General features: G+C 47.3%; 1 protein-coding gene across 3 annotated transcripts in view; it reads left to right on the top strand.

Annotated features, from left to right (window-relative positions):
• Window positions 1-11,889, top strand: part of nav2a (neuron navigator 2a) — a 156,731-nt gene that overhangs the window by 122,845 nt on the left and 21,997 nt on the right. For all 3 annotated transcript variants that reach the window (XM_083760220.1, XM_083760219.1, XM_083760221.1), the window contains 3 exons: window positions 2,177-2,229; window positions 7,815-7,838; window positions 8,693-8,767. In XM_083760220.1, the coding sequence (XP_083616346.1) occupies window positions 2,177-2,229; window positions 7,815-7,838; window positions 8,693-8,767 (152 nt within the window). The remainder of the gene's footprint in view (window positions 1-2,176; window positions 2,230-7,814; window positions 7,839-8,692; window positions 8,768-11,889) is intronic.

Genomic DNA, 11,889 nt, shown 5'->3' with positions numbered 1-11,889 from the left:
ATGCTATGATGACTAAAACTGAGACTAAATATATTGACAATTTCATTAACAAATGAAAGTAGACTAAAATGTTATAGGAAGGGACTAGTGGACAAGAGATCCACTATAAGTAATTTTACACTTGGTTGCATGCTGAAAATAGCCGATCTATAAGCTCTCTTGTGAGCTTGTAGATCGGCTATTTTCAGAATGCGTAAAATCAGTCATTGCGACGGCATCGTGGCCCGCCAATTTTTTTTTTTTTTGTCGACTAAATCAACTGTAGATTTAGTCGACTAAAATCTTATATTTAGTAACACTAAAACATTCCAGGTGACTAAAATGTGACTCAAACTAAATGTAGGCCCAGGCCGTAGCGTAACGGTCTGGGCACCGGACTGGTAATCCAGTCGCAGTGTGCCGCGGGTTCGACTCCCGGACCCGACACGGCCTTTACTGCATGTCATCCCCCCCATCTCTCTCCCGTTTCCTGTCAGCCTACTGTCTGTCCCTTCAAAAATCAATAAAAGGCGTAAGCGTAAAAAAAAAAAAAAAAAACGAAATGTAAAGAGACCATGACTAAAAAACTTAAATCAAAAGTTGCTGCCAAAAACAACACGGATCCAAGTAACCCGCATTCACGTTCTGTGTGTGTGTGTGTGTGTGTGTGTGTGTGTGTGTGTGTTGTGTTGACGTGTGCGTGTGTGAGTGCGTGTGCGTGTGTTGTGTGTGTGTACGAAGGCACTCATCTCTTCAGCGCGGTGGCGGTAACATGGATTGGACCATTTGCGTATCTTTCACGGTATATTAGTTACGTTGAGCGTCGTCAAATGGACAGCAGAAGAAACAAAATAATGGTCACACACACCCTCCACTTTGTCGGACCTGTTCCACAATCGAGAAAGGAAAACCCATTATCTCTACTGTCACATGACACCCCCCCCCCCCTTTCTTAACCCCTGCAGTCGTAAACCTATCCTCTTCTACGTCTGTTGCAGTAGTTTTTCTCAGTATTTTTCTCTTCAGATCCACCTTTGCCGCATTTCCGACAAAGCCGTAGCCACATATACTAGTTAACAACAACAACAACAGTATTTCGGTATCTGTCACCATGTGAGAATGTCTTGCAACCAAACCTTTTGGAGTTTGTGACCCACCAGGAAACACTGGCCCTGTAGAACGCTCCAGCTCACAAAGTGTGCTCCTCAAAACGGCAGACTTTTGAGATAGATGGTCATAACCCCCCCCCCGCCCCCTCAGCCCAATCTCATTAGTCGAAGAGGATTTCAAATGTCATCTCATAAGTCATCAGTTCCTACTCTAAATTAAACTTTCCAAAGAAATGAACTGACCTCATCCATATTAATTCCACTGGCACTTTGAAGCTCTGTCATTTGGAGGTTATAAAATATGGCCACACTGTTGAAGTCATTATTATCACATCTGCAGCGTTTAACATGAAAGTAAAGGATAAAAGCCAGTCATCAATAATGTCCTCCTCCTCCCGTAAATTGAACATTTTGAGGTCAGTCGTTTCAAAGCCCAACCGACCCCACCTCAGCATCGCGTCCAGAGAGGGACCCTCCATCAAAGTGGCTGCTTATGATTCATCACCTTCCCACTCACCACACACACACACGCACACGCACACACACACACACACACACACACACACACACACACACACACACACACACACGCACACACACCACCCTCCACCTCAAATGAACCCTCCCTGTGAAGTCTAACGAGCGAAAGTGCTGACTTCTTTTACTTTTCAGTGCTCCTAATCCGCACTGATCTGCACAGAGCAAGAGGCAAGGCAACCCGGTGTAGCGAGGCCTTTGATGTGCGATTAGCTTCTGAGTCATTAAGGAGCTGCATAGTATACGTATACGCACACAGGGCTGTTATTAGACCACGCCGCGCTCATGTGTAGGAGTATTATCATTATGACCACAGAGGCTCAGGGCTGGCGTTATTTTCACTGTACGCTACGGTGGTGGTGGGGGGGGGGGGGGGGGGTGCTGCTGGTACCAGTAAATGGTAGGGTGTGTAGTGTGGCTGGATGGGAAGGTGCATAGTGGGTGGTTTTGATGCTGCTGCAGCGATGACATTCTGGGGGGTCTTGGTGTAATTTATATATAATGCTGTGTATGTATCTATAACTAATCCCTTTTTTCTTTTCTTCCTTTAGTCCACGGCTCTTCGCTGTCCTTGGTCTCCAGCACTTCTTCCATTTACTCCACGGTGAGTAGACGACTCGGGTCACACACTTACCTATGCTCCCCAGGTTCTATGTTCCCCAGGTTCTATGTTCCCCAGGTTCTATGCTCCCCAGGTTCTATGCTCCCCAGGTTCTATGTTCCCCAGGTTCTATGCTCCCCAGGTTCTATGTTCCCCAGGTTCTATGTTCCCCAGGTTCTATGCTCCCCAGGTTCTAGGTTCCCCAGGTTCTATGTTCCCCAGGTTCTATGTTCCCCAGGTTCTATGTTCCCCAGGTTCTATGTTCCCCAGGTTCTATGTTCCCCAGGTTATATGTTCCCCAGGTTCTATGCTCCCCAGGTTCTATGTTCCCCAGGTTCTATGTTCCCCAGGTTCTATGTTCCCCAGGTTCTATGCTCCCCAGGTTCTATGCTCCCCAGGTTCTATGTTCCCCAGGTTCTATGCTCCCCAAGTTCTATGTTCCCCAGGTTCTATGTTCCCCAGGTTCTATGCTCCCCAGGTTCTATGCTCCCCAGGTTCTATGTTCCCCAGGTTCTATGTTCCCCAGGTTCTATGTTCCCCAGGTTCTATGCTCCCCAGGTCATATGCTCCCCAGGTCATATGCTCCCCAGGTTCTATGTTCCCCCAGGTTCTATGTTCCCCCAGGTTCTATGTTCCCCAGGTTATATGTTCCCCCAGGTTCTATGTTCCCCAGGTTCTATGCTCCCCAGGTTCTATGTTCCCCCAGGTTATATGTTCCCCCAGGTTCTATGTTCCCCAGGTTCTATGCTCCCCAGGTTCTATGCTCCCCAGGTTCTATGTTCCCCAGGTTCTATGTTCCCCAGGTTCTATGCTCCCCAGGTTATATGTTCCCCAGGTTCTATGCTCCCCAGGTTATATGCTCCCCAGGTTCTATGTTCCCCAGGTTCTATGTTCCCCAGGTTCTATGCTCCCCAGGTTCTATGTCCCCCAGGTTCTATGCTCCCAGGTTCTATGTTCCCCAGGTTCTATGTTCCCCAGGTTCTATGTTCCCCAGGTTCTATGCTCCCCAGGTTCTATGTTCCCCAGGTTCTATGTTCCCCCGGGTTATATGCTCCCCAGGTTATATGTTCCCCACTTAGAATAAACCTAAAACCAGAAATCTAACTATCTATCTATCTATCTATTTTAGTAATTCTAGTAAGTATTTTAGCAACTTAGTCTTATTTTTATAGTAGCACATTCTGATTTAAGCTCAGTCTTTGAACAATCCGTTGAACTTTAGGCCTGCCTAGGCAACTTAAACTATCTAGTCTTAGCCAACAAAAAATGAACACTGGCGTAAAATAAAACATAATTGCTCTTCAACAAAGATGGCAAAAGCAAACATTATTTGTTCTGTACTTATACTTTATACAATTGTATGCTACAAAACACTGAAGTCCTTCAGTGAAACCTAACGCTAACCCTAAGGTAAGTGGGGAACATAGAACCTGGGGACCCCTATATAAATGTCACACGCTCAATGTGCATTCACAGAACAAAGACAACTTTTTGGGACGGTCTGGTAGTGTGTGTCAGGCTGTCGGGCCAGATTTTGCTGTTTTCAGCGCCCTCTGGTGGATAGATTTGCAATCAGAGTGACATACACTGTATACATTCATATTTGACAGAAAGATTAGAAAAGGATAAATTGTACATTTTGACTGGCCTTTTGACACAGCGGGCCGATGACGGTACCCCGTCTGGGCCAAAATGTCAGGGCCTAGTTTTTCACTCAGTCCAGCACTCATCGGGAGCAGTTTCCAGTTAAGTGTCTTTGCTCAAGTTCCAACCAGGAACCTTCTGGTTCCAAGATGGCCATGCACTGCTGCAGATCAAAAGCTGCCACATTACAAGCACATCAGCTTCATAATGCACACTGACATTTGGTGTTTCCAGCATTATGTTAGATGAAAATGTGGCTCAAATCTTTTAATATATATTCTTTCAGAGCAAACGTTTTTAACTCAAATCGTTGCTTCTGGGGGGGGGGGGGGGGGGGGGGTGTCCCTGGAACAACATATTTTCAGACACAGATAATTCTGGGGGTCCTTGACATGAAAAAGGTTGAGCACCACTGATATAGAATCATAGGTATTTCAGAAAACCGTTATGATTTAGAAGACATTTTCTAAATTTGGATGTCAGGCCTAAATGGGTTCAGCAGCCAGCAGCAGGCTGCCACTCCATACTGCACATGCATGCCCTGTAGTCACTCCCTCTGCCTATGTGATATACTGTAGAGTCGGCCAAACAGTTTGTCGTGCAATTTACCCCCTAATCTCCGGGGATTTGGTGACTAGAACACACCACACACACACACACACACACAAAAAAAGGGGAAAAAATGAAGCTCAGACCACAATCGCACAGGTGCGTTGTGGACCATCCCACAGCCACAGCGACGCCCACTAGCCAACGGGAGAACAGTGTTTTTACTGCATGGCCCCTCCTCCTCCTCCTCCTGCCCCTCCTCCTCCTGGCTCGTACACCTGGGCAGGTGTCGGAGGGAAAGAAGACAGGGAAAGCTCTCAGACACTGGATACCCGCACGGAACAGGTCGGGAACATTCTAGCCAGCCACCGGAGAGGAAAAGATAGTAAAGATAGAGGAGGGAAGAGAGAGAGAGAGAGAGGAGCGTCAAGATGATGGCCACTTTATCCATGGCGGGCACACTCACCTCCTGGGAACGCACGGTAGGGATGAGGTGTGGTGGGCGGAGGTGGTCGTTATTGTTTTTTTGTTTTAAATGCACAGTAAAATCCCATGTATTACTTTATCTCTGAGAGTGTATGAATGTAACCAAATGGACCAGTAAGCGTCCATTTGTGTGTGAGTGAGTGTGTGAGTGTGTGAGTGTGTGAGTGTGTGAGTGAGTGAGTGTGTGTGTGTGTGTGTGTGTGTGTGTGTGTGTGTGTGTGTGTGTGTGTGTGTGTGTGTGTGTGTGTGTGTGTGTGTGTGTGTGTGTGTGTGTGTGTGTGTGTGTGTGAGGACAGGAGGCAGGCAGTTCCAGCTTGGATTTAAGCATTGCTTTTAGACTCATGGACATCCAACATTTTTGAGCAGTCACATTTGTAATCTTTAAAAAAATGTACACTGAACTCTGGAATCTTGTAAGGTGAACGAGAGTGAAATAGCAGACAGTCATTTTGTGGCTGCATGTACATTGAATCAGACGAAGTCTGCTGTGATATAGGTTTATATATATGTACATTTAATCAGACGAAGTCTGCTGTGATATAGGTTTATATATATGTACATTTAATCAGACGAAGTCTGCTGTGATATAGGTTTCAGCTGTTTTTCTCAGGAGCACGATGCTACATCCATAAACAGGCTTGTTTAAGAACGAAGCGATTGGGACCGGCATCAGAACAAAATTAATCCTTTCTCCCGAGGTGGTCATCGAGGTGGTAATCGCTGCGTTTGACAGGGGGGGGGGGGGGGGGTTCCAGTGACTCTGTTTGTCTGCGCCAGATGGGTTAGTTGTGTCTGCTTGATTGACGTCTCTGTTGTTGTGATGACACCTCCTCACACCTCTGCAAGGGCATGGGGAGTGATGCTCAGTGAGCAGACACACACATGTACAAACACACACACACACAAACATGCACATGTGCGCGCGCATACACACATGTACTGTGCACACACATGCTGGTACATGCTCTCACAGTCACACTCATGCATGCTTATATGCTGTGTACACACACACACACACACACACACACAAGAAGTGGTGAACCTGTCAAAGCACTTCTTAGCACACCAAATGAGGTAAGGCAGAAGAACCAAGGGAGAAAGGTTGTTAGCTGTTTTTCTGCTCGGGTGGTTGTGTTTCAACACAGCTTACAGTTCTCCTCATAGTGGAAGTGCCTGGTGATGACCATATAGGCCCTGGTGATGACCATATCAGGCCCTGGTGATGACCATATCAGGCCCTGGTGATGACCATATCAGGCCCTGGTGATGACCATATCAGGCCCTGGTGATGACCATATCAGGGCCTGGTGATGACCATATCAGGGCCTGGTGATGACCTTATCAGGGCCTGGTGATGACCTTATCAGGGCCTGGTGATGACCTTATCAGGGCCTGGTGATGACCTTATCAGGGCCTGGTGATGACCATATCAGGCCCTGGTGATGACCTTATCAGGGCCTGGTGATGACCTTATCAGGGCCTGGTGATGACCTTATCAGGCCCTGGTGATGACCTTATCAGGGCCTGGTGATGACCTTATCAGGGCCTGGTGATGACCATATCAGGGCCTGGTGATGACCATATCAGGCCCTGGTGATGACCTTATCAGGGCCTGGTGATGACCTTATCAGGGCCTGGTGATGACCTTATCAGGCCCTGGTGATGACCTTATCAGGGCCTGGTGATGACCATATCAGGGCCTGGTGATGACCTTATCAGGGCCTGGTGATGACCTTATCAGGGCCTGGTGATGACCTTATCAGGGCCTGGTGATGACCATATCAGGGCCTGGTGATGACCATATCAGGGCCTGGTGATGACCTTATCAGGGCCTGGTGATGACCTTATCAGGGCCTGGTGATGACCATATCAGGCCCTGGTGATGACCATATAGGCCCTGGTGATGACCTTATCAGGGCCTGGTGATGACCTTATCAGGGCCTGGTGATGACCTTATCAGGCCCTGGTGATGAGTCTGACCATATCAGGCCCTGGTGATGACCATATCAGGCCCTGGTGATGACCTTATCAGGCCCTGTTGATGTTTACTCCGCTCGGACCAAATTCACAGTCTGGAGTGTTACTTTAACTCCGACATTGTAACCATCGACTCGTAAGTGGATTTAAGTCTCAAGAGTTTCATAAACATTCCAGAATTAACCGTGTACCAACTCCTGTGTTCAGACTGGTTGTGAAATAACAAAGCACCATAGTTCAGACTGGGTTGGGCATGACACGAGCACACCTACAAATTGCTCTTACGTCTGTTTCTCAACCCCAGCTCCGGCCCCAAGTGTTTACATGTAAATGTGAGTGTATTTGACAAGCAGCTGGGGTGAGTGATGCCTGTTCACTGGAAAGGCAGACGTGTAGGCTACAGTACTGTGTGTGTACGGTAACATGCGTGCGTGCATGTGCTCCCGTACTGATTTTCCTACCTGTCTTTTGTTTGCCATTGTTCTGAATGCTGACCTGTGGAGACAATGGGATCCTTGACGCGAAGGACACGCACGCATGTGTGCATTACACACAACCCCATGTCGAAATAGACATAGACATACACATACACACACAGAAATACACAAACACACACGCACACACTCACACACACACACACACACACACACACACACACACACACGCACCCGAATGCCTCGGAGGAGCGTATCTGTGCACTCCAGACATGTTACATGAGACAACCTACCATTGAACCTCTAATAAGCACGTCTCTGTGGGACTTATAAATCATCACGGAGGTAGCATTCAGCAGAAAACAGACAGCCCGGAGCCACAAGGGTTGCAGTCTGACCTTGTGTTATATAGCTTGACAGCTCCGACATCACAGCCCAAATGATGGAGTGCAGTCAGGAAACCATCTAATGATTTATTTTCTCCCTTTTTTTTCACAGAACGAGGAGAAGTCACAGTCGGAGGTAAGCAGTGTGCTATTCCCAGACATGATACCACCACTGCTACACCCAATCAACACGCATGGCACGCACACACACACACACACACACACACAGTCACACACACACACGCACGCGCACACACAGGCGTTCCTTTTCTATACATTGCAGTCAGACTTGTTGTAACACGGGGATAGAAGGGGCGGGGGCATAGGGGGACATGTTCACATTTGTATCCGGTTACACATGTAGCTTTATTGTCCGTGACCTTGTTGTAAGTTGTAAAGCAAGCCCTTGTTCCATGTGGAACACCTGCGGTGTTGCCGTGATACAACACACCGTATCAGGCGCAGATCTGGGAGCGCTCCTGCATTCTTTTTTAGCCACAGTGTGCTCATATATATATATATATATATATATATATATACTGTGTGTGTGTGTGTGTGTGTGTGTGTGTGTGTGTGTGTGTGTGTGTGTGTGTGAGACATTTTGCGTGTACTTGCCTTTGTCAGCGGTGTGGGTTTGTCTATCTATCTATCTATCTTTTTTTTATTTATTTTTATTCTTTATTTACCCAGGGAAGTAGCTGAGCACAGGTGCTCATTTTCAGCAACGCCCTACACATAGAGACACACACACGCGCACACACACACACACACACACACACACACACACACACACACACACACACACACACACACACACACACACACACACATTAAAACCTGGGAGCTGACCAGTACAACCACAGTCTTATGCTGTTGGCCACTAAGCAGCTCCAGGGGGAGCAGTTGGGGGTTCAGTGCCTTGCTCAAGGGCACTTCAGCGTTGTTCTCTTTTAGAGCGCTTTGTGATGTTGTGTCTTTCCGTATGTTTAGATACGCAAGCTGCGGCGGGAGTTGGACGCCTCACAGGAGAAGGTTTCCGCCCTCACCACGCAGCTGAGTGCTAACGTGAGTGAAGAAATGCACGCTCACCGCCGTGACAACAAAAAACACTTCCACAAACATCTTGTGGAGATGTGTCGGATCACAACATTGCAACACTGAGAACTCGAGCTTAGTGAACATACCCTGAAGCCGCACGCACACACGCACGCACGCACGCACGAACGCACGCACGCACGCACGCACGCACGCACGCACGCAAATAAAGATATTTCACAGTAATTATGCCCCCAAAGCGCTCTTGATATCTGGTATCGGATCTGGTATTGTATGGTGTTTGAGAGGAACATGTCAACATCACTGAGGTCTTTGTTATACATTGTCGTTCTTTCACTACCTGTTATTTATGTCTAATGAATAATGAACAATGTCAGTCAAAAATAAGATGAAGAGAGGTCCCACTGGGATCATCTTGCTGCGTTTTTAAACGATGATGCTGGTTTGGCTTCGCCCTGAGTTCTTCTGTCAAAAAGTGTTCCAGAGTCTTGGAGTCCCTTTTTCAGCCCGTCTTCTTCCCACACTCCAGTGGTAATCTGTCCACGGTGTTTACGCCGCATGCTGGCGGCACAACTTGTGAATATAAGTGTTGTATTACGGCCAGAGTCAAGTCTCGACACACTCCTTAAGATGGTCGACTAAAAGATGCTAGCTAAAGATTTACTACTGACGCCACTTGAATAAATAATAGGTGTGCGTGTGTGCGTTCGTGAGTGCATGCGTGCGTGCGTGTTTGGGATGGGGCTTTAGAGAATAATAACATATATGGATTAGAGATAGGGGATATATACAGTAGGAGGGGGTGGAGAGGGAAGGTAAAACTTTTGTTGAAATATTTGATTACATGGCCCCCAGACGGCTGAATGACTGTGTTGAGTTATGAGAGCACGCCCACGCCTGCCACCCCGAGGCTGAGAATCTTAGAACCGCGGTCCCTCGCTCGCTCTGATGCTTCTCACGTGATGTGAGAGAGAGAGAGAGAGAGAGAGAGAGAGAGAGAGAGACAGAGAGAGAGAGAGAGAGAGAGAGAGAGAGGAGCTGTGACTTGAACCACCTGCACTCATAAGATAAGGCCTGTACTGTACTCATGGTGCTAGTGCAGTGGTTCCCAAAGTGGGGTCCGGGGACCCCCAGGGGTCCGGGGACCCCCAGGGGTCCTTGAGGGAGTTCCAGGGGGTCCCCAGCTAAATGATAGTTTGGAACCAAATGGACCCTTATGGGTCTGTAACTCAGAGAGTGTACAAATGGAACCAAATGGACCCATTTGTACACTGTCAGAGTTAAATTAGCATTGATTTTACAATATAAATTGGGGGTCCCAGAGATAGAAATGACATTAAATGGGGCTCTGTAGACTAACGCATGTCAATCTGGGGGGTCCTTGAAATAAAACAGGCTGAAAATCACTGCTAGAGCCGTATAAATCATCTCTTATGGGGGTCCCTGGCATATCTTTTCTAATGGGGGTCCGCGGGCAATTACAATCGTGTAATGTGTATTTTATTTATTTTTTTAAGATATTTTTTTGCGGCTTACGCCTTTATTGATTTTTTAAGGGATAGAAAGTAGGCTGACAGGAAACGGGAGAGAGATGGGGGGATGACATGCGGTAAAGGCCGTGTCGGGTCCGGGAGTCGAACCCGCGGCACACCGCGACTGGATCACCTGTCCGGTGCCCAGACCGTTACGCTACGGCCTGGGCCGTGTAATGTGTATTTGAACTGTTTCAAATGATTGTATTGAAACAAGTTAGAAAATTAGTTTAAGAGCATACCAGGAGTCCAGGGACTTTATAAAAGACAAAGATTTGCCAAACTCAGTCTGAGCCCTAGGGATTTTAAGTAAAAAGGAACAGGAAGTAATTGGATAGACATCTCCCACGCACGCACGCACGTAAGTAACCTACACTTCTAGTAGTACTGTCCGGGTGATGTCTACTGTATATGGATTTTCCATCTATAATAACATAGATGGCAAATCCATATACAGTATACATTATATACTTTTCCCCCAGTGTGAGAAGTGGAGCAGCGCTGACATACAGCAGTTGGACTGGTTTACTATGCCATTTGGGTTTAATCATATTTTGGCTTTGGTCAATGGTTTTGCCTGAATGATGTCATATTTGTGGTCCTGCCGCCAAGATCAAGGCAGCTGTTGAAAGCGCTCTTTTGTTTTCGGAGCAGGAACAGCACACTCACTGCCACAGTTAGCTTATAACACATGACCTCACCTTTTAGTATCTCAGCCCTTCAGCTGCTCAAGGTCGCTGCTTTAGGTATCGGTTGTTATCAGTGCTCAGTGGAGTCGGCTCCCCCCCCCATGCCTCCGTGCATACGTACATCTCCCACGAGTCCCACCCTCGTGTTTCCCAAAACTGTGTTGTGTTTGTCCCATGATCCCACCCACTGTGTACAAAGATGCACACGGCGCACACCAAAGTCCTTGTACGGGAGGGAGGGAACTGCAGAGGGAATCTTGACAAAACAAGAAAAGTGGCCGCACATCACGCCAATAGCCAGAGTGACAATATTTTATTAGGACGCAGCAGCAATTAAGACAAATTAATCCAACGTTTCGGCGGTAACCATTTTGGGGGTGGGAACCCCTTTTGGTGTTTTAAACATTATGTTATAATTTAGCTATTGAAAAATAGCAGATCTACAAGCTCGTAGCGTGCCACTCGGTGGCACGCTACGAGCTTGTAGGTCTGCTATTTCTTTTTAATCGTAAAAATATTTATTTCAGAAAACTGGAGGAGATAGAAGATTTTATTTTTATTTTGAGGTCAGGCCTAAATGGGGTTAAGCCTTCATCAGGGAACACAGAGCACATCATGGTTCCATCCCACCCAGACAGTTATCTCACATACACAGCTGTATAGTTATAGCAGTATCCTCAGAGGAATATTGGCCTCCTGAGTCCCACAGACAGCACCTCTCAGTGGGCAGCACGGGGCCCTGCCTCCCCTTGAACAACTCCTCCTGTAGGGCCATCCGTCCAGACAGGCTCCTGGAAGCCTTGTGGACCAAAAGCTCAGTGTCTCTCATCTTGAACGGTCCTGTATACGAGAGGAGTGCTGCATGCCGAAGCACTTTAAAGACAAACAGCGTCTCAACTGCTGAAATGCT

This window comes from Protomyctophum parallelum (genome assembly GCF_964188405.1).
Source record: "Protomyctophum parallelum genome assembly, chromosome: 2".
Lineage (NCBI taxonomy): Eukaryota > Metazoa > Chordata > Actinopteri > Myctophiformes > Myctophidae > Protomyctophum > Protomyctophum parallelum.
The sequence above is the reverse complement of the archived record's forward strand: the minus strand, read 5'-3'. Positions and strand labels throughout refer to the sequence as shown.